Below are 23,868 nucleotides of genomic sequence, written 5' to 3'. Positions count from 1 at the left end.
AAAAAAAGTGTGCATCTTATTTGAGGGCATGTGGTATGAAAGGGTTCATTCTGAACTTAAGTAACAACAGTAAATCCCTTTTTTGGATAATGTACATTTTTAGACATTGAAAACATGCCTGAATAATGACCAGATAAGCTAAACTATTAATACATGCACCCTGCTGTAAAGTAGGGCCCTAGAATCAATAAGTTAATAATTTGCTACACAGCAATTTATGCAACAGTCCATGAATAGATAAAGATGATGTAAGAGTAAACTATTGTTGATACTCACACAGTCATCAGTGGCATCTTTTACAGCAGTAATGGTTAATACTAGTGCTAAAGGCACAATGGTAGTAAACCAGGATAAGGATGATATTTCTGGGATCAACTACAAGAGAAACATTTTTAAATTTTTTTTAAAAAGTACAGTAAAAATATTCCAGAAATATATTTAATTTAAATCATTTCCTTGAAAATTACTAGTAGCTCAAAAAAATGATTAGGTTTTTGTCTAAATCAGGGGTCAGCAAGGTTTTGCAGTGAAGGCCTGCTTTAATGGAGCTTACCTCTGAGAACAGGACTCTTCCAACCTGGCCCATGCTGCCAGGGCTGGAACCAGAGTCACCAGAGTCAGTGGGCCAGATCCAGCCTGCAGACTAGAGGTTGCTGACCCCTGATTTAAATAATAGACAATGGTAGGCTAGTTTTTTTGTATTGTTAATAGTTATCTCATAAGACTTATGTAGTCTGATCTAAATAGAATAATTTAAATTATTTGTTTGTATCATAAGTGACCATTGCATTGACTGAGCTATAAAAACCAACTGTTGGATCTCTTTACTAAAAGGCTAGAATATTATCAAATATACTAGTGAGAAAAAGGAAGTTATACATTGTTAGCCCTGAATTTAGGACTCGGATACCTTGTCTCAGGGTGTGGGAGGGGAGGGGGGAACAGGATTCAGGAGGGACCCACCCTCAGACCAACCACAACCTTTCCATTCGATAATAGGCAAACTTATTGATACACAGTGATAACAGAAAAGAAGCAGTACAAACAATCAAGCAATTCTATATATCTACCAAATTGTAGGGCTGTCAAGAGAATCAAAGTGCATCTGACCAGGATGCAGTGTTCACTCTGAGGCTCTCTCTTAGGTGTCAGATGTCAGCAGCCTGGAGGTGGGATGCTGAGCCCCCTGCCCCACAGTGAAGTGGATTAGACAAACTGGTAGTGTACCCTCTGTCCATGGTGGCTTCGGGGACCCTCCTGGGAGACAGGGACAGGGATCCCTCTCAAGGACCCTCTTGGAGAGAAGGACAGGGAGGGACACAGATGAAGGGACCCTTTGTTACTCTCAAGCCTCTGCTTTTGTATTCTCCTTCCCTCCTGATGACTCTTGATCCATGGCTGTCACTGGTTGGTCTCTCTTTGTTCATCACACCATCCATATAGCTCATCACATGTACACATACTAATTTGGTCTTTCCGGGCCTTCTCCTAATTTGGTCTGTTCCCCCGCTCTGGAACCTTGCTAGCTGGTGCCACCCTATCTCATGGAACAGTACAATACATGCCCCCAGTTTCTCAGATTGTGTGTATATCTGTTGGCCTTGTTGTTTTAGACAGCCTGTCTGCTTTGAAGGCTGCATGAAACTGTGTGCATGAGATCCAGACTTTTTAGAAATCAGTTAACCCCTGCTGCCTATCCTGAACCATTCTAATGCATATACATATACCTATAAGTCAATTCCCAAAAACAAACCTTTAAATACCATTTCTAAGCCAATGTATGTTACCTGTAAAATCAGGAGGAACAGGAAGTAAGCATTTGCAACCCGCTGGAATTGTTCGAATAAGTTAATAGGCAAAAAAGTAAGAATGTTGTATTTAGATGTTTTGATGCGATTGTCCTGAAAAATAACAATAAAAATATAAAACATCAGTGGACATAAAATTTAAATTGTGCTTTTGAAATTTAAAATTGTGCTAACACAAAATGTGCTTCAACTTTTGAACACACTGCAGCCATGGTAGTTGATAATCTCATCTAATAGTACTAGAGTTACATTATATTCCTTAAATGGTTAGTAACAGGTGATGTATAAGCTAAAAGCCACAATTTCATTTATAATGGCAACAATGTTTCAAGTCAACATATAAAATCTTTGAACAATAATAGAAGTTTCTAGATTCTATCATCCCTAGTGTTTCTTTTGGGCAGATAAAAGGAAGCATGCATTTTCTAGGAGAAGGGGTGGATTTAAAAGTGTGGTCAACCCCTACATTCCTTTAGGAGAAATTAATAATACTTAATGAAAGGAATGGGCTTTCCTGATTTTCCTAGCAGATGTTACTACCATGCAGATGCTCAGTTACATATTAAATTCTGCTAAGTGAAAATGCAGCATAAACAGGTAGGAAATTGAGCATTTATGAGTATACAAATGTCCACACACATGCATACAAAATAAAACTGCAGAATTCTATTTAACTAAAAATAACCTAAGACTAGGAACAGACACTGCACATAAACCAATGTAAGTGATCAGAAACTGGTCTAAACCTGTAACAGAACAGAAGTTCAGCACACACAGCCCAGTTTCAAAATAGCAGAACCTGGTCTAAGATAGACCCAGACAGATGTAGTATCAGACTTAATCAGTTTAGATTAGAGCAGTATATCAAATTACTGTCCCAGATCCTGTAGCAAATCACCTTAGTTCACTGCCCTCTAACACCCCAGGCACCCCTCGCAGGGTGGCATGCTAGCCTCAGACAGTGCTTGTCTGCTCCAGGTGGGTGCTGGACCAGCCCTGCCCCCAGGCTGTCACAGACAGGAGCCAAAAAAGCTTCTGTTCCCTGCCTGCACAGCCCAGTGGAGGAAGAGGGAGAGGGTAGAGCAAGGGTGGGCAATTATTTTGGGTGGAGGGCCACTTACCAAGTTTTGGAGGGCTGCAAGGGTAGCCCTGCCCTTGGCAGGTGCCCTGCCTCCTGACAGGTGTCTGCCCCCTGGTCACCATCTTGGGATGGAAGTCCCACCCCCTAAGCCCTGACCTTTGCCACCGGAAGTCCTTCTCCTTCCCCCAGAACTATTCCTTTTGGGAGGGGGGAGGTGGGGGGTTGTTATCTTGGAACAGGAAAAAAAAAAACCACAAATTGTATACTAAAAATCAAATATTGATAAAAACATATTTTAATTTTATTTTAATAGCTTAATAGCTCAAAATGAGGTCTTACTCTTGAATATTGTAGGGGAGTGTGGAAGGGTGGGGGGGTATGGAGGGGTGGGTATGGGGTTTGTGGGGGACTGTGGGTGGGTGTATATGTGGGATGTCGGGGAGGATGTGAAGGTATATGTGGATGTGGGTGGGTATGGGGGGGTTGTGAAGGTGTTTGTGGGGATGTGTGTGTGTGTGGGTGGGTATGGAGTTTATGAGGTTTTTGGAGGGGGAGGGCGGCTGGAGGTGTCTGTGGGGCATGTGTGTGGGGTGTGTGTTTGGGGACATGGGTGTATGTGGGGTGTGTGCGCATAGCAGTGAGTGGGGCTGCCCCCAGAGACATGTGGGGAGGGTGTGGGGGGGTGTGGAGTTGGGAAGGAGTAAGTGGATGGGTGAGGTGTTTGATTGTGTGTGGAAATGGGTGTGGTTGTGGGATTTGTGGGGGAGGGTTTGAGGGTATGGCAGGGTATACATGGGATCCCCCATGTGGACTCCTCTGAGCCAGTCAGCACCCAGCCCCGCCCCACACCAGCCCAGAGCCTGCACGTCCTGTGGCACCTCCCCACCACTGCCAGCAGTACGCAACCTTAGCCCACCCCATGCCCACTCCAGACTCACCCCCCCACCAGAGCAGATCAGCTGAAACTCATGCACAGCCCTGACCCAGCCCTCCCATGTGTGATGTGGCTTGCTGCCCCCTGGGCATGCAGTGGGGCTGGGGCAGCTCTGCATCTGGACTGCCTTTCTAGGCAGCCCAGGTTCCTCCTTCTGGCTGCTGCCACTACCAGCCCCAGCCCCACAGTACCAGCAGGGACCTGCGTGTGCAGCCCCAACCCTGCATGCCCTGCGCCTGCTCCCGACTCACTCGCCCAAGCTCAGCAGTGGTAGCTCAGGACAGAAGCTGCTTGTGTAGGCAGGGGTTTCAAGACAGAAGGGGAAAAGCAACCCCTCCCCCTCTGCTGCTAGCAGTTCCCTGCTGTAGCCACCTGGAGCTGTTCTGCACTGCCATCATTGCTCCACAGGGCAGCCAGGAGGCAGCAGTGATGGCAGTGGAGACACAGGGCAGCCCAGCACAGGCTCTGGGCAGCTGCAGCAGGGAACTGCCAGCAGCGGGAGTGAGAGGGGCTCCTTTCCCCCCTTACTAAGTAACAACTTCTGTCCCACGCTGCAGCTGATCAGCCTGGACAGGTGAGGTGGAGCAGGCATAGGGCATCAGGGTTGTGCATAATGGGTCCCCACCAATACTGCAGTCTTGGGCCAGTGGCAGCAGCAGCCAGAAGGAGCCCCCTGCCACATGGGTTGCCTAGAAAGGCAGTCCAGCTGCACAGCCACCCCAGCCCTGTTGTGTGCCTAGGAGGCAGCAGGACACACCATGGCTGGACTGTGCCTGGGCCAGGGGACTAAGGAACCCACTGTGGGGTGGACAAAGAACTACCACAGGCCAGATTTCGTCCATATTTTTCCCACCCCTGGGGTAGAAAAATGGAGCCTCTCTTCACCACCTTGTCCCAAGCCAGCACAGCAGGGGTTGGGGCCAGACAGCAGGGTGCTTTGTTCTCCCATGCATGTCAAACCCCAGCCTGACCCTACTGCAGGCAGAAGTCATAGTTTGGATCCATGCACCTGTCCACCATGCTGGGAAATGGGGGAGGTGAGCAGAGGGGTGAGCAGAGCCCCACTGCACAGACCTGACCCAGTCCCACCCAGGAGCAGGGGTAACAAGCTGGGGGGGCTGCATGGCAGGGACTCCCTTTTCCTCCCCAGCTATTGTTGATAGATGACAGCTGGCAGGGAAGTGGGGCTGAGGCCACACTGGTCACTCAGGGGTAGCTGGCTGCTCAGGTGGGCTCAGAATTCTCTGGCAGCCTGCTGGGAGGTGTGTGAGAGTGCAGACTGCCTCCGTGCCCTCCCCCAAAGGGCAAACACGAATTCTGTTCATTCACAAACTAATCTAGGGAACTTAGGAAAAGCTACAAAAGTTAATATGAATCCACCTTGGGATTTTTTAACCTCTGTACCTAGCCTAAAGGTCCAGTTTAATCCAAACTACAATTAGCTCAGCTGCTGTGAAAGCCTCGAAATTCTAGTCTGGGAGGTTTCAAGACCTGCAAATATAACTCGTTTGTCTTCTCCAATAGACCTTGGAATTCTAGTTACTATGCAACTATTTTTTATCTACACTGTAGCTGCTACTACTATTGCTACTATTACTTTTTCCTTGGTGACAATCATAATTGCTTTTAAAGTAATATAAATTAAATAACAATTAAGTTATTATCCATTAATACTTTTATCTAGGCAGCAGTGTGCAAAATATTAGATATGAGAGCCTGAAATATGTCCTATTAATTTTTCAACAGGGTAGCAAAGAGTTTACTCAGTATCAGCTATTGTTATATAACTCAAAATCTAATATCTTAAAGAGAAAGAGGTTTCCTTTAAAGTTAGGTTGACATCCAAAAAATATGGAAGATTGCTACTAACCTAAAACAAAACGCTTAGTAAGAGATGTGTATAATTGCCTCCTGGTGTAATGTCCCTGAGATAAAAAACAACAATGAACATTGATCTGATATTTTCATTTTTCCTTTCATTTCAAACAAGTCCATTTTGTGGTCCAAATATACATAGTCACAGGCATGGGCAACTTGTGCCTCTTGTTGGCGGGGGGGGGCACATGCCCCCCCCAACACCAGTCAGCAACTGGGGGGGGTCCCCCAGAAGCCAATCGCACTTATGGGGGGGAGGTGAATCTCATTCACCAAAAAGCAGATGGGGGGGGAGTGGGGGGGCAGGTGAATCTCATTCACCAAAAAGCAGTTGCACTGCTTCTAGTAGTCCTCCCGCAGCCACTTCCGGAAGCAGCACAGCCGCTTTTGCTGGTGGCCCCACACCCCAGCTGGTGCTCACAAGGGGAGGCACCAGTGCTCCTGCCTGCCCCCTGCCCTTCACCTAAACAGGGAGCGTGACCTGACAGGGGGTATACCAGCACTCTCAGGGGGTGCACATGCACCCCTGTGCACCCCCTACACATTGCCACTGGTCCCAGGTACTGTCATAAAAAGAAGCAAGTTGTGTGGAAATGATCACAGAAGATCCATACACATTGTTAAAATACTGGCCTGCCCTTGGTATATATTCTTGGTTTGCAAAGTCTGAGCAGAGATTAAGCACTGCCTCAAGCTCTGTTTCTCTAGGTACACTCTCCAGATAAATATCCTTTGTCAAACACCCCTTTTGAGAGAGGACCGCACAGTTCAAATGTCTATAACCTATAACTAGTTATCATAAGCCTTGTCCATAGTTCTGGCATGCCTCCAAAAGTTCCACCAAACTTGAGGACCCACCAGATAACTCCTTCCTCTTCCATGAACAATAAGACTGTAAAATCAATTAACAGAGACTATGCAAAGGAATTTCTATACTGATCAAACTTTATGCACAAACAAAGCACAAGAAACATCAAGAGCTATTAAAAACAACAGTGCACAAAGCCCTCCCTCACCGCTGAAAAATCTTTTGGGTTTCGGTCAGTCCTCTAAAGATCTCAGGACCATTCTCTTCCTTTCTTCTTTTGTACAAACTTCCCTTCTGACCTACACACCACTTTTCACCGCTGCCCAAACCAGGCAGCCGGGAGAAGCAGCAATGGCAGCCAAGGAAGAAGCACTGGCCCACCTCAGACCCAAGCTGTGTTGATGTGGCCTGCCACTGCAAAACCTTGATGACTTGTCTCGAGGTATTCTTATTTGAAGAGAAGAACCTCCAGTTTAATAATTCAGCTGCCATGAAGTATTAGCCCTTTACCAATACTTCCAGGAATTCCAGCTGAACAAGGCACTGGAAAGTAAACTATCAAGATACAGTGCAGTTTTACAGTTCAGTGCAGTCAAAATGAGAATCATAAAACAAAACAGTGTTTATAGTTTGATACAGACATATAGATAGGCATTTATCTTTCACACACACAGTCAAATTCAGACCTGAGATAAGCAGATACATCTCCATCAGCATATGTGATTGATTTTTTTATCTGTCCCTATAAGATGTTATCACAGATAACTGATTAGACACTGTAGGCTAAATTCTGGTTGTGTCAATGAAACCTACAGAGGAAGAATAGAGAATGAAACTTCTACATGAAGATATTATGAATCCTTTTTTCCCAAAAAACAATCATAGACAAAGCTTACAACCCAAACCAGGAGAGGATTTCCTGACAAGACTACTGAGGTATATATACTTCTTGACCCACACAGATTTTTCTTTCATTTAGTAGGAATTATCTGTAGTGAAACAGTATATACAAGAAATACTAATGGCCAAAATTTAAGCACCATCTGCTGTTGAATATGTGCTTATTATTTGTATCACTTCTCTTACTTTCATGTGTACTCAACTACTCTGCAGACTGGTTAAAGATCACCAAACTGCACAGTTCCTAAAGTACAATTTTATTCTAAAAGCAAGCTCATAAAAATAATACTTGATTGTTTAGTATATCTGCTCCCTGTATTTTTTCAGTTCTTTTTTACCTTGAGAAAAATAAGAAAGGAAACTTACTGTACTTACCTGAATACAAGTGGACTTCAAGTTTAAGATGACTCCCCAAAATTATATTCTAGACATGAAAATGTATGAATTTATTATAATTTGCTATGTCTAGAATCTAACTATTGGAGGGGCATCTTATATTTGTTCCCTCCCACGACTGCACCAGGCAACGCAGTTCCAGGAGGGCAAGGAGCAGCAGGGGGCAGGTGGTGGGGGAGTCAATCAGCCTGATCCCCTGCTGCTTGCCCCCCACTCCATGCCTGGACCTGTGCACCCTGGCACCTGTCCACACCACCCCTTGACCTCTCCACCTATCTCCTTCCCCACAGTACCTGCTTCCCTCTGCACTTTGTCCCCTGCCATAGCTGCACTCCCCACCCCCACTTAGTGCCACCCCCCTGCCACTTGCTTCCTGCTCCACCCTCCCTCCTACCTAGGGTTACCATCAGTTGTGGCTCTGGTGTCCCTTCCTGCACACACATTAACAGCATTATAACTTATATTTGAACTACAAGGCAAATTGAAAACAATGGAGTTGTGAGAGTTAAAGCTAAAACTTTTATTAATAGTGAAATGTACATGTCTGAAGGCCCTCAGCTAGACTTTTATCTCTCTTTATATGAAAGATTGATCAGAAAGTGACTGACATGTGAAACATGGGCACATACAGTCATTCTAAACATCACTTTTCACAATAGAAGTCACACGTAACTCGATGTTAGTACTTGTCTTAATGTTGGATTGCCTATGTAATATAGGCTGCTGTTCAACCCAGCTCCCACTGAAGTCAATGGGACTTTTACTAGTTTCTGACTAAACTAGCCTTCTATTGAGCACATGTTCAGATTTTGAAAACCACCATTACATTAATATATCTGAAAGTTTCAGCAAGGAGAAACAAACAAATGGAGAAACACAGTACCTGCCCACCATCACAGAGATTATCTTAAAAGACTATAGTCACAATAAAACACATATCAACAAAAAAGTATTCTTATCTGTTACCCAGAAAAGTCACCATATTTTGCAGGTAGTTAGAAAATATAATCAAAAGTAGAAAAAAAAGTGCTTTATAATCAACACTACTAGATCAAACTGAAAAACATATTCTTCAACTCTATGGACACTAATTCAATCAACAAAGGCAGTCATTTTCAGTCTTTGGGATCTACTGAGAGCACTGCCTCTCATGTCTCAGGAGTCTAATTTCCAAACTATTATTTATTAAGTAAACATACAGTAAGTAGGTTTTCCAGCCACTTTCACCAAAAGGTGCTTTGTTAGCTGCTCTTCTTAGCGCTGTGCACCGCTTCATAAAATTACTAGATACAGTTCCTAAGTTTCATTCCAGTGAAAGCAGAATAGTCTATGAATTGAAGTTTATCTAGAAAACTCTGACTGTGAAGAATTCCTTGGGGAACAAATTAAATTTCCCTTTGAAACTAATTTATTCACTGCATGGCTTCTTCCCTTCAAGATGTGATAGAAAAGCAGATGTTATACAAAGAATTTCCTGTACTACCATAAAGCAAATAACGTATTTCCTGCTAGGGCTGTGCTGATTCGATTCGGAGAAGATTTGGCCTGATTCAGTGGCCGAATCTCCAAATCCGAATCAAATCAGGGGACCAATTAAAAGGTCTGAATTGATACAAAGCTCTCCAAATCAATTTGGAAAAGATTTGGAGAGCTTCCACAATTCAGGCAGTCCCTGCATACTGCAGCAGGAAGCTGGAGCCCCTTGTCCCAGTAAGTTTCAAACTTAGGAATGAAACTTACTCAGAGCTGATAAGTAGGGGACAGGGGAGGGGAGGCTTGAGAAGCGGGGAAGGGACCATGGGGGGACCCCTGCCAGGTCTCATCCCCTGCCTGCTGCCCCAGCCCCCCCAGCATCCCCTGACTGCCCTGTGCTGCATGGGGAGCTCTATCACGAGCCCCCCAACCCCTGCCTACTCCCCCAGCCCCCCCATGTCTGCCCTGCCCACCCCTGCTCCGGCCCTTTAAGAAAAAAAACAACAACAACAAAAAACCCAAACTCACCTATTCCTGCAGTAGCCTTAGAGCTTCAGGGGGCTCATGCAGACTCCCCATGTGGTGTGGGGCAGTGGGGAACATCAGAGATTGCCCCCCACCAGGCAGGAACCGGTGAGTCCAGGGTTTTTTTTGTTTTTTTTTTCTTGAAGGGTCAGGAGCTGGGGCAGGCGGGGCAGCCATGGGAGGTGTGGGAGAGTGGCTGGGTTTGGGGGGCTCGTGCAGAGCCCCCCATGCAACATGGGGCAGTGAGGAGCAGCAGGGGTCACCATCCCACCCAGCAGTACCTGGTGAGTCAGGGATTTTTTTTTTTCAGTGCCGGGAGCTGAGGCAGGTGGGGCAGCCATTGACAGGACTGGGAGAGCAGGCAGGGGATGGACCTGTGTGATTCAGAGATTCGGCAGCAGCCGAATCTCTGAATCAGGTTTGGCCAAATCGATTTGGGACAGTAATTTGAAACGACAAATCAAATTACTGCTCCTCAAATCAGCCGAATCCAAATCCAAAGCAAATTGTAGCCACTTTGCACAGGCCTATTTCCTACAAGAATTATATAGCTGGAAAAGGAGATCAAAAGCCTTTTGTCAGTATATCCACAAAATATTGCTGGACACATATGTAATAAAGAACATAAAGCATCAACCTGTCAGTGCTTTAAAAAGAGTGCATTCTTACTGTATTACTTAAAAAATGGGTAGAGGACAGTGAGGTCCAAATTCTAACCTATGTTAAATGGCTATAATGCCAATTACTTCAAACGAGTCCCACTGTTTTCACTCCATTTGATTATGGGCAGATGAATAATAAACAGGTGACTGCCACTGGAAGAGCTGCCAACAAACCTCCATTCCCTGCTCTTCTCTCACTGCAACTTCTAACATCTAGATCAGGAGCAGGCAAAATATGGTCCACCAAGCCAATCTATCTGGCCCATGAGGCCTCTCTCAAATTTAAAAAATTACTACCTGCCAGTGGCTGCCTGTCTAAAAGCTGATGAGGCATCAGCAGCAGGAGGAGCCAGCAGTAGGATCAGTGGCGGCAGCAGCGTGGCCTGGCCTGCCCGGCCCTGCCCCAACCCCAACCGGAAGCTTCTGCCTACCAGAGATTTCTGGCCTCGGACCCTGTGGCTGTTCCCCAGCCCTCTCTGTCCCAGAGTGGAAACTCAGGTAAGAATGGGCATTGGGCAGGGAGGACCGCCAGTAATTGCCCCACTCCATGGGGCTAGCAGGACTCTGGCTCCATGACTCCATGTGCTGCTCCTGGCTAGTGTCAGGGGCACCATGTGGAGGCATGGAGTCCTGCCCCTGATCTAGATGTTTTGGAAGTTCTGATTCAGAGGTGGTACCCCTATCTAACATTGTCAATGCCTACTGATGAACCTTTCCTTCATGAATTTGTTCAATCCCCTATCACACTGTTAAACTATCAGCTTCTACAGCACATTGTGGCAATGAGTTCAGCAAATTAATTATATGCTGTATAAAAAAGAACTTTCACTTATTAGTCTTATACCTACTACTAAGTTTCATTTTACGTTCCCTATTTGTCATATTTTGACAGATAGTAAAGAATAAATCCCTTTTCATTTTCTCTGCACCATTTAATATTTTTTCTGTCATGGCTCCCTTAGCATCTCTCTTCTAAGCTGAAAAGTCATAGTCATTTTAGTTTCTGCTCATATTGAAGCCCACTCATTATTCTTGTTGTCAGCTTTGTACCTCTCCTAATTCTTCTATATCCTTTTTGATGTGGAAGGACCAAAACTGCCCACAGTATTCAAGGCATGGAGATACCATAGATTTATAAAAGACCATAATGCCATTTTCTGTTTTGTATTGTTTCTTAGGGCTGGAAATTGTGTTTGTTCAGGCTTAGTTGAAGCTCGCTCGCTCGCTCTCTCTCCCTGTTTCTTCACCAGAACTGTCCTTTATTCCACACACTTATACAATGCTTCCTAAGGCTCAGCAAAAGTCCACTTTCCAAATTGTTTAGCAACCTTTCTGAGCACGCTTGTATTTGGCTTTTTTATGGGGTAGCAACATGATTATATTTTTCTTACAGCTATCTTAAATGATGAACAGTTTCAATAAAGTTCAACTGATCCATTACGATTACTGGCTAATGATCTTCTCTTCCTCGGACCCCTGCTATACATTACAGGTACCATGCAATGAACTGGTTAATTGCACAATTACCTTGAAAATAGCCACACATGCAAAATAGCTATTATGCCATAAAAAGCTCCAACCAGGTAGAAAATTAGACCACAAAAATATGTACTAAGTTTAGAACTTGATAGCAACCACCTATAATTTGCACATGTAGTGAGGTCTCCCCTGCAACTGGGAATGCAATCCCCAAGCCCTGGGGGTTTGTGGGGCTCTCCTGTGGCTGGGAGTCCCTCTGAGGCAGCTCCAAACCTCAGGAGTTTGCTTCCTGCTGGTGCAGGAAGAGCCCGGGATCAGGCTCCCTCTGCACCAGCAAAAAAGCACAATGGGATCTAAAGCACAATCCCACAAACATGCCTCCTGCCATGTACAGGTATCAAGGCAGGAGGTGTGGATTGTGCATTAGATCCCATCCGGCCTCTACCTGCACATGTAGAGGGGCCAAAAGAAAATCAGGCTGCCAACTAAGCCAGCCTACCACACACTACATTGACACATTATTTAGCAATAATTGATATTTATTTGCCCCTCTGCTAAGTAAGAAATCTAGTAACGGAACAAAGCTTGCAATTATAGAAGTTTTTTGCAAAAATCTTGTTGGTCTAATAGAAGATATCATCTCTACTACAAGTCCTGATTGCCATTAACAGACAAAACTATTCAACTGACTAATACAGTATGTTATTATCCAAAATAATACTTCTGTAGATTGACAAAGCAAAAATCTCTATTTTATGGAAGAGGGAAAATAATTTTACACTATGAAGGAAAGGTGTGAACACAGGCTGTAATTATTTTGAATGGCCACCTTTGAGGAAAATGAAGAGAATTGCTGCTGCTGCTTTCTGTTAACATATACAGTGTGCTGCCAACAGTAGGGGTAACTAGATCACTGCTGAAAAGAGGCAAGAAAGCTATTTTAAAAAGAAAAGATGCAGTTTTATTATTTTACATGGGGCATTATGAAATAAGTAGTTTTGTAACAAACAGTAATGTTAACTAGGCCTGTGCAAAGCAGTATTTGCTTCAGATTCAGATTCGGCTGATTCAGAGGGACAGTAATTCGATTCGGTGATTTGAATCACTGCCCCGATTTGATTCGGATGATTCAAACATAAACTAAACAGGCAGCAGTTTTCAAGGACGCTGGACACAGCTGCCTCCAGCTGGTAAGTCTGTTCTGGTGGGTGGAGCAGGGAGGGAAGGGGCATGTGAGAGGGAAGATCAACGCCCCCATAGTGAGGGAGAAATTGGGGCTGGGACAAGCTGCCCAGCCAAGGTAGGGGGCACGGGACTTTGGGAGTGGGGCTCCCACCACTGTGTGCCATCACAGGCTGCCAGTCTGGGAGCTGCTCTTCCAGTGGCTCCTCTTCTGCTCTTGCTGCCAGTCCAGGAGTGCATGGGAGCAGGCACATGCCCCCAGATCTGCACAGGGCAGGCTGGGCAGGGCTGTGCTCCAGATGGGTGGTAGAAGGTGCTGGGAGCAGGGGCTCTGCTCTGCTGCTGCTTGGACAGCTGGGGCAGCGCAGGATGTGGGTGTGGCAGTGCTAGAAGTGGGGGCTATGCCCTACTGCTGCTTACCCAGCCAGGGTGAAGTGGCGGGGCACAGCTTGCTCCAGGTGGAAGGCACTGGGAGCGGGGGCTATGCCCTCTCACCATTTGCCCAGCTGGGGCAGGGAGGTGTGGGACAGTGCCACTGTGCTGCCTCAGACAAGAAGCATGCAGCAGCAGAAGCTGGTCCAGCCTCCCTGTGCCTCCCAGACAAACTGTGGCTTCGCCCCAGCTAGGCAAGCAGTGGCAGGGCATGGGGGCAGGCGCATGCACCCAAATCAGGGTAGGGCCAGCAGCAGGGTCTATAGGGAATTTTAGGATGGCTGCAGCCCCCGCATAGCCCCTGCTCCACAGCACTCCATGGGGTGGGTGGAACCAGGGCTGTGCTGCGGGCTGCAGCTGGGGCTAGCCACCTGGAGCACAGCCCTGGTTCCACCCATCCCACAGAGCCCAGCCTGATGGCGGGTGGCTGGGGCTAGTCTCCCAAAGCGCAGCCCAGCGCAGCCCACCCTGCGCAGATCTGGGGGCACACACCCACTCCCATACCTTGCTGGACCAGCAGTGAGAGCCGCCAGAGGAGCCACCAAATAAGCAGCTCCTGGACCAGCAGCATGCAGTGCTGGGAGCCCCCCTCCCCAAGTCCCGCGCCCCCTACCCAGTCTGGGCAGCTTGCCCCAGCCCCAATCCCTCCCTCGCTGTGGGGGCATTGATCTCCCCCACCTCCCTCCACGGCCTTTCGCTCCCCACTCCGGCTACCATAACAGACTTACCTGCTGGAGGCAGCTGTGTCCAGCGTAGTCGAGGACTGCTGTCTTTGTAGTCTATGGCCGAATCTCTGAATCAGCGCTGAATCTCTCCGAATCAATTTGGACCTTTTAACAGGTATCCTGATTTGATTCGGATTCAGATTCGGCCACTGAATCAGGCCGAAATCTCCTCTGAATCAAATTGGCTACCAAAGCTTTGCACAGCCCTAATGTTAATGTTTCAGCTGAACTTGATTGAAACTGTTATCCATCATTTAAGATACCTGTAAGAAAAATGTAATCACGTTGCTACCCCACAAAAAAGCCAAATTCAAGCCTGCTCAAAAGGGTTTCTAAACAATTTGGAAAGTGGACTTTTGCTGAGCCTTAGGGAGCATTGTATAAGTGTGTGAAATAAAGGACAGTTCTGGTAAAGAAACAAGGATAAATATCACAGGATAAGAGAGAGAGAGACAGAAGCTTCAGTTCAACCTGAACAAATACAATTTCCATCCCTAGGAAAACCTGGGATGCAGAGCTCTTGTATGTTCTGAGCAAGGAACCTCTGAATGTTGACTCCTCCAATGCTCAGAAAAACAGGACTTTTTACATGCTCTGTATTGCTTTAATGAAATATCTGACTCCATCACCAATTTCTTCTCCTCAGTGGAATAACCTACATGGCTCCATATTTTGCCTAGCTGATCAGGTCAAAAGGTTAAACACAAGTTTGAACTACCAAATTACTTAATACTTATGCAATATTACAATGTTTTATAAGACCTTTTATCATTAACATCTGATAACAGCCACAGACAGGGACATGCAAATAGGCTGACAATGCATTTTCAAACAAGCAAATCTTTTGAAATAGTTTTTCCTAATTAAAGGAACCTTAACAGGACTTGCAGAAAGAATTTAGATGGTCTAAAAAGAAAAATTAGGAAGTAGAGAATGGGAAACATTACAAAGTCTACCATGTATAAAAAGAACAAGCATGTGTGTGGCTTAGTTCACTAGAAACAAAGTTCTGTTAAACCTCCTCTTGAAAAATCTGCATATAGTATCCATATATTTAGTTCATCCAAAATTGAGGCACATTACCTTTTTTTGAAACTGCTGCAATTCTTAGCACAAACACTCCATTAACACACTTTTAAGCATCACTTTGGCACCTACTTTTATGTAGCACAAACAATTTGTGATATTTTTTCTGGGTTTTTTTCCTTTTTCAAAGCCAAAGCAGTTCCAAAAATCAAGTTCCAAAATTTGACTGAGTAGAGTCCAGTTGACAAGTCTGTGCAGTTCTATCACTGGGCAAGTATCCTCCCTCCCAGACCCATCAGTCTGGGGCTTTGGATCCTCCCCAAATCCATGGCAGGCATCCTACGTGTAAGCTCCAGACCCAGAGGACTTGGGGGTCAGATGCCCCCTGTCTCCCTTGATCTTAGCCAAGAGGCTAAATATCTTGGATACGTAGCATAAACTTTTTTTTTTTTTTTTTTTGGAAAAATATATGTTTCTAATATATAAATAAATAAATATAACTATACCTCTAACAACCCATTAAGTGGCCACTATAGTTCACTTGACAGACCAAACCACACTTTAGAGGTTAAAATATTTTAGTTCCGTTACAAAATTCCCACCACGCACCCATTCACCCATCACAATTCTAATGCTTTCACTTGTCATGGTCATCATCATCAACATGGTTGTCCTCACCATTGTCCTCTTCGAAGGGTTTGCTTCTGAAAAGTCTATGCCAGTCCCCTCTCCACCTTATGAGGTCTGCCATCTCTCCCATCGTCCTCTTCTGTCTTCCTGTAGTACCAGTACATTTCACTCAGCCCCATTTTAATACAGTCCTTGACTGTAGGGTCTCAGTGTCTGTTTGTGAGCAGGCTCCTGGCCTCCCACAGGGCATATCTGAAGCAGGAACTGAACTGGTTGAAGCAGGCTGCCATGGCCCCTTGCTGTTTGGTCAAATGCTTGCAGAGGACTGCTTCCCTGATCAGGGTTCTGAAACCTGCCACCACCAGAAGGAGCACGTATATTTTCTTCCAACCCTCTCTGGCATATAGGCAGTCCCAAAAGAGGTGGTTGATTGTTTCTGTCTGCCACCAGTAGGTTGGCCTCGGGCAGTTTGATAGACCTCTGCTTTTCTGTGTTTTTCCATGCTTGTACAGGGAGTGCCCACTGGGCAATCTGCCAGTTCAGGTCTCTGTGCTCCTTCTGCAGGTCCTTGTGGAAGATTTGCTCCCACACGGCCTGGCAGCTATCACCAGGTAGTAAGTCCAAGGGTGAGAGGATTTCTCTTGCCCTTACTATGTCCCATATCTTGCAGTGGTTCACCAGAGCCTCTAGGATCATGTTGTGCAGCTTGTATTTCTCCCAGAAGTGTTTCAGGACCTCATAGACCCATGGGCTCCTGTTGGTCATTGTGTACATCTGCCACTGTCTCAGCAGCTGCCCTGCAAAATACTTGACAAAGTGGGCTGTTTTGGATTCCACCCCCATGTACTTGGCCCAGAGGAAGAGAGGGACATCTGGCATTTCTCTGCCTCCAGACTGTTTCACTTTGTACCTGGTCCTCACCACTTTCTCCCATGTGGAGGTCCAAAAGAAGACACACATGGCTCTTTGGATTCTATGAATTACTTTCTCTGAGGAAAGGAGGACCAGAAGAGTATGTAGAAGCATGAACGATGTGTGCCTCTGGAGGCTGGGGGGGCAAGGTGACCGCCCACAAGCAGCAGCAGCAGTGTTGGTGGTGGGGGCATGGTGGCAGCAAGCGGGGACCACCTGCAGGTGGCCGCAGTGATGTCAGAGGTGATGGGGGGTGTGGCAAGCGGTAAGTGGGGGCGGCGACCGCCCACAGAAGCCTGCAGCGGTGGCCAATTTCAGAGGGGGGCACATGCTCCCCTGTGCCCCCCCTACACATCGCTTATGCATAGAAGTATTGGCAGTAGCACCACCTTCATCAGCACCACACACCCGTCCTACTGACAGGCAGCACAATTGCCATAGCCCCAGTCTCTGTCTGGCCTTGGCCTCTGTCTTTTCCCATGCCCTCTGTCCCATCAGCTCTGGGTCAAACTCCACCCCAAGAATCTTTACCCACTCATGAGGGATGGAGACCCCCAGGGGAGACAGGTCCCCCCAAGCTTTTCCCAGGACTAGGCAGGTGCTTTTTTCAACATGGAGCTTGGCTCCTCTTGCTGCTCCATATACGTGGGTATGTTGTAGCACTCTCCATCAAACTTTTGTCCCTGCATAAGATGTTAAGGTCATCCATGGGCTTTTGTCTCTTCCCCATTGCCCCCAGGGATCTTCATGCCACTGATCCTGGGGTCCTGCCTGAGCCACTATGCTAATGGTTCAATTGTGCAAATAAATAGGACTGGGGAGAGGCGGGCAACCCTTTTTAACACCTGACTCTACCAGAAACGGGGTTGTCAGGGACCCGTTCACCAGTACCCTGCTGCTCACATTGGTGTACAGTGCCTTTATCCAAGTGTCAAAAGTTTCAGGGACTCTCGTCTTTTTCAGCGTCTCCACTAGGAAGCCTACAACTGGGTATCCCATCGCTTTCTCCAAGTTGAGGTTCAGTATGGCAACCTCCTGTTCCCTCTCCCATTGTTACTGTAGCGTCTCTCACAGCTGCATCGGGGCATCGTGGATCTGTCACCCTGACAGCATGCAAGCCTGATCCTCATGGGTCAAACTATGAATGATATTAGTCCAATATGATTTATCTCATAGAGTCAAACAGCATTTCAAGCCATGGTGACAGCACAGCTCAGCAAATGAGGCACAGGGCAACCTGGTCTCACTCCATCTCATGGGGGGCAAGGCCACACTAATCATGTACAGCTGACTGAAAGAGGGGGTGACAGAGGGATTTTGAGTGAATTTTTTGGGGCCCTGTTTCATGATGTTTGCCAGGCATTCAAGGCTGATGAAGAAACAGGAATCACGGAAAATGGGAAAGAAAGGCGCAGCTCTGCTGCAGGAGTGAAGAGGGGGTCAAAATGTATGCAATGTAGTGCCTCACCATGACTTGAATAAGAGTCAGGACTGAAGGGGACTATGCTAAAAGGGCACTACCATACGTTTTAAAGGCAGCCCTTTTTGTAATTGTGACTTTAATGGTGACAGCGATGGGCACGTGAGCACACGGAGCAGTCTTTATGATGGGACTAAGAACAGTGTAACTGTAAAGTGCATTTTGGACCATCACGTGAACCATAGTGGTCACAAGACAGGTTGGTAGAGGTGTAGTTATATACCTATAGTATGATTATATTATTTATTTTATTTATATATAGCAAAAAAAAAAAATCAGCATGTTTTCCCAATGTGGGCCATGTGTTTTATAGTCATGCTCAGTGTTGGCTGCATTTAATCAGCTTCATAGTTGGTTATCATTGCTGAACACATGCTGCTTTTGGCAGCAGTTTAATGATAGAGAATATATTTAGTGAGATTCCCCTGTGTATGATTATAAGACAAGTTTTTTTTTTCCCCAATGCTGGGGGGGAGCCCTCATCTTGTATTTGAGTAAATATGGTATTTTATAAATTTATGTTTTATCAAACGGCAGTAAAACACTCAACCCAGAGCAATGGATGCAACTATAATATTCTATATAATATAATAATAATTCTATATAAATATAATATTTATAATATTCTAATAAATGTACACAAAGTACTATATATTTAAAACATGATTCAAGTTTTAAGTACACTAAGAAGTTAGCTACAGAGATATAGAAAATTACTTTTCAAATGTAATTTTGTTAACATAATCTGCATTAATATTTTGCAGTAAATATATTATGACAAGCTAATTCTGCTGAAATAAATCATTAACAGCATGGGACTCAGATAATTAGTAACACAGATTTACTATGGGATTCATCACAAACGAACCCTAAGATCTTGCATTATATCAAGAACTCTCATGACAACACAAAAGCAAGCTCTACGTGCTATACGTGCACAGGGTAACTCACAGCTCATAAGCACATAGTGCTGTAATTCCCACAAGTGGCTTTGGCATCTTAATAAATCTATGGGGTGCTGCTTGAGCAATATACAATTCCTGAATGGCTCCAAATCCCTAGGAGAGAATCATGGTGTCATGTAGCCTCTGGGGCTCATAATTTACTTATAACTTTAGAACTTTCCATTTATAAGTATTTATGCACATAATTCATAAAGGATATCAGTATTAATGAGATGTATTCATCTATGAGAAAGCAAAACACAAATATGTGTTAAAATGATATATTATTTAACAGACCAGTTTCTTGCATGTATTCCAAGCAATATGTACTTACTTTATGAAATAAATGTATAGAACTATGTCAACCCTACAGAATCAATGCAACTCTACAAGGGAGGTAGCTGGATTCAACCAACTTATGATAAATAAAAAACTTAGTAACTAAGGTCCACCTCAGTTAACAGAGATCAAAATTTAAAGACAGTGGTATTGTCTGGGAGCAAACCACGGCAGAAACAGCCTTCAGACTTTTACACTTGGTGATTAAGTATGAGCCATCAAAGAATGAAGTTTGACTTTTAGAATACAGTTGCATTAGCAGGTCTAGCTGCTAAATCATCTACTAATTTGTAAACAGTATATCATAAATCTTGTAACAGAGCAAACAACTATATTATGCCATTTTGGAGGCACTTTACTCAATACTCTTACCACAGGCTTATGTTCAAATTGGACCACTCATTGATCACTGATGGTCATTAGCAGCTGTCATTCTTATGTTGTAAAGACATAAATATAATAATAAATTCAGCAAAAGAGTGGGGAAAGAATAAAAAAATTTTGAATGATAACTCATGGAAGTGGGAGAGCAGATCATAGTTGGCTCAATTAAAAATACCCCTGTACCTTTTTATTTTCTTACTATTAAATAATATTTGGTATGCTGATATACAACAGAAAATGCAAAAGAGCCATCTGTGTTGCAAATTTGTTTTTGGGCAATTTCCCCAAGAGCCAAAAGGACATGAAGGGTGCAGCTACAGATTGCTGTATGGTGACGTTGCTATGGTGCCATGCTTTAATACTTCCTTTTGCAAGTATTAAAGCATGGTGCAGTACCTGCCCATACTGCACCATACATGCAGCACACAGTTTGATTTCACTGCTACATCCAGAGCACTAAAACGAGGGAGCATACCACTACAGCAACATAGTTGATGATCATGTGTAGACCCATTTGATTGCTACGACGTCATAGCGTGCTGTACAGCAACACGTAGACGCGCCCAAAGAAAAGATACCAAGGCCTCCTATGAACCCTAAGCACTCTTGTACAACTCCCCTCTTTTCTGAACAAGAACTAATTTATGCTTTCCAGCCTGGTTTAAGGCTGGTATTCTATCTTAACTACAGCAGTAGTCTTTCCACTTAGAACCATATCTTATGAAAGACAAGACAGAATGGTACTGTAGCTTCTTTCAAGGAAATATATAATATAAAAAAAAAAAAAAAAAAACAGAAAAGGACAGTCAAAATAACTTTTTACCTGCAAATAACATTTCTCCCCAGAGAATCTCTTATTGCTTGCAGCATTGCTTCCCTCCTTACTATTCTGATAGATGTTGACACATAATATGCTCCAAAAAGGCTGAGAACAGTTCAGGAACAGAAAACACAACTCAAACATCTCTCACTAACATGAAGACAGATTATACTCTACCAGGCACCTGGGAAATGCATGAATAATACATTTTACACACAGTATGCAGCAGGACAATACTTCCTAAGGCCCACGGTGTATCTTGGCAGGCAGTAAACAAACAGCAAATAAAGGGCAAATAAACAACAAAGAAGTCAGTTCAGTAAGACACTTGACTTACGAAGTTTTCGCATTTGAAATAAAGCCAAGAGTGGATTTCTTAAGTTTGCTGAGCAAAACTCTTAAATATAATTCTGTTTTCTTGGTGGCAACTTCCAAGGAAGAGGAAGAAAAGAAGGAATACAACGGAAATATGTCACACAAAACTGGCTCTAAATAAGCAGTTACTTTAAAAGACTAAAAATATTAATGAGCTATTTGAATAATGGGTTAGAAACTGTCAAACCAGACATAAAAACATTTGTGAGATTAAGAAATTAAAAACCATCTATTATTTTAAATAATAATTATCATGGAGCTGTTTGTTTGTCCAAAAGCACAATGCCTTCATTACAATCAGATGCAAACTTGAACTAATGTACTGACAGACATTCAACAGCTATTTTCAGGTCAAGAGAGGGAGGGCTCTGTTTCCCATCTTTTCTTTATTTGCATAAACTGTGTCTGTTCTGCAGCCCTTTAGCATGACCTGACAGGTACGCATACTCTGGGTATTCTGCCCAAACAGATGTTGAAAATATACTGCCCGATATATTAAGCCAGAGCTGACCAACTTCTAAGTGCCCTGGACCACTTAAGTGTAAGCAATGAGCCCCTAGGCCAGCAGTACTGAACCGGGGGTACATGTACCCCCAGGGGGTACATGAAGCCTCATCAAGGGGTACGTGAGATATATTTCATACATTGTCTAAGACAGGTCAAAGAGCCTAAAAAAATAATTTCCCATTGCAAGGGGGTACATGAAGTCTCACTCTGAGACCAAGGGGTACGTCGACTGAAAAAGGTTCAGAACCGCTGCCCTAGGCCATACACCACTTCCTCAGTGCACTGTATGTAGGGACCTACTGAATTCAAAGGGGCTGCCCCCTGATTTTGTGGGCAGAATATGGGGCCTGGCAGCCATTTTGTAGACAGAGTGCAGCGACTCCTCCCCTCACATACCTCTGATTGGCCCCGCCCCTCACCACTGATTGGCTGCAAGGGCTGCCTGTCATATAGTTCCGTCCCTTGCCACTAATTGGCTATGAGGGATGTCTATCATGCAGCCCCAACCCTCATCACCAATTGGTGGAGAGGGATGGAGCCACATGGCAGGCAACCCTTGTAGCCAATCAGCAATGAGGGGAAGGAGCAGCAGCCATCTTGTCAGCAGCCCTTCCAGCAGGCAGATCCCCTTCCCCACCCACACAGGTTGCTGCAGCACCCTAAGAACTGCTGGCTCCCTCGGGGGAGCTAGCATTTTATTCTCTGTAAGTTTTCTTTTTTTTCCTGCAGATTTCACGAGCATTGCTTGCTTTCACAGGCAGTGCCAGATTTCACAAAATCTGCAAAATCCATGACACTGCCATTTCGGTAGGTCCCTAACTATATGTGCAGGCAGCCACACCCTGCCCACACACCACTACACCATGCACTCAGGTGGCCGTTGCACTGTGCGCAGGCAGGACCCTCACTGCATGCATGGACAGAGCTCTTAAATTGCATGTACACAGTGCCCCCCTCTGCAACACACATGGACATGGACACCACACCTCAGCTCCCTTGCTGCACCATGGGCTGTGCTATACTGCCCTCTGGGGTGGCAGCAGGAAGTGAAAGCTGAGGGAGGGGAAAGAAGGAGAACCTAGAGACGCCAGCTGCAGCAGTAGCTGGAGCAATAAGGGGAGAAAAGGCCTGGTAAGAGCCCAGGGTCCTCACATTAACCCCTCAAAGACTACATGTGTCCCACTGGCTGTCAGTGGGACAGACCTGTATTAAGTTAAGGTACAGACTCTTTCTTTCCCCCTGTACAATTTAAGTTCTTAATTCCCACATAGAGTTGGTGGTCATCTACTTTGTTCCTTTGCAAAAGTACACAATTCTTTCCATACTGATAACTTCCTGCCATCTTGTTTGGAAGAACAGAACATTTACATCCCCAGATTGGAAACATGAGCCTTGGAGCAGTGGTGGCCAACTTTTCTGGCAGGCCCAATATTCCCAGAGTGTTGCTCTGAACCTCGTTCCCCAGAGACATACCTGCTAGCATTTGCATCCTGGGGTGTGTGCGGGCTGCCTCCCGATCCCGTCCATGTTGCCACGTGCAAGCCGGGAGCGATATGCAGACCCGTCTTTGCGCACGCGGGCTGTGGCCAGCAGCCCGGGCACGCGGGGTCAGAAGGGACCGCGCGGCGGCAAGGCATGCACGGGCTAGAATTAGTCACCGAGGCGTAGTGGTTGATTCAAAGATTATTTACTTACACCCAAGATGGTCGCGGTGTAGGCTGGACAGTTTCCCAGGTTCAGCTCCGCTTAAATCCTCGTTGGAGGACTACGACAAACTCGGTTCTTGGGCCCCGGAGTTGTTAAGGCTCTGCGGGTTCGGCAATTTCTTTCCCACGGAGTTGTCGAAGCTCCGTGGGTTTGGTTCAGCTCTCTGGCCCCAGAGTTGTTAAGGCTCCGTGGGTTCGGCAATTGAGTATATAGGATAGGGATACGTCTAGGATTGTGCTCGGCGACGGGGAGAGGCCAGAGGCTGTTTAGACCTCTGTTGCCTTCTTAAGAAATGCGTTGGGTTCGTAAGGATCCGCAGCACTTAGAGATCTTCACGCTCTCCCTCTCGGACTCCAATTGCTTTCTCTCCAAATTGGGCGGAAACCACCCAAGCTCTTTATACGGCTAGCAAGCCAGTTGCTAGCCACCACGTGTGCATAATTTAACACAAGCCAATAATGGGG

At 45.3% G+C, this 23,868-nt stretch overlaps 1 protein-coding gene across 1 annotated transcript in view; it reads right to left on the bottom strand.

The window, feature by feature from the left end:
* The window catches only part of ATP8B4 (ATPase phospholipid transporting 8B4 (putative)), a gene marked incomplete at its 3' end in the record, with an annotated part of 127,898 nt that overhangs the window by 79,796 nt on the left and 24,234 nt on the right, over positions 1-23,868 (bottom strand). The window contains exons 5-6 of the mRNA XM_025212073.1: positions 1,788-1,901; positions 277-375 (exon numbers count right to left, since the gene is read on the bottom strand). Coding sequence (XP_025067858.1) covers positions 277-375; positions 1,788-1,901 — 213 coding nt within the window. The remainder of the gene's footprint in view (positions 1-276; positions 376-1,787; positions 1,902-23,868) is intronic.

This window comes from Alligator sinensis, unplaced genomic scaffold (genome assembly GCF_000455745.1).
Source record: "Alligator sinensis unplaced genomic scaffold, ASM45574v1 scaffold476_1, whole genome shotgun sequence".
Taxonomy (NCBI): Eukaryota; Metazoa; Chordata; order Crocodylia; family Alligatoridae; genus Alligator; species Alligator sinensis.
The sequence above is the reverse complement of the archived record's forward strand: the minus strand, read 5'-3'. Positions and strand labels throughout refer to the sequence as shown.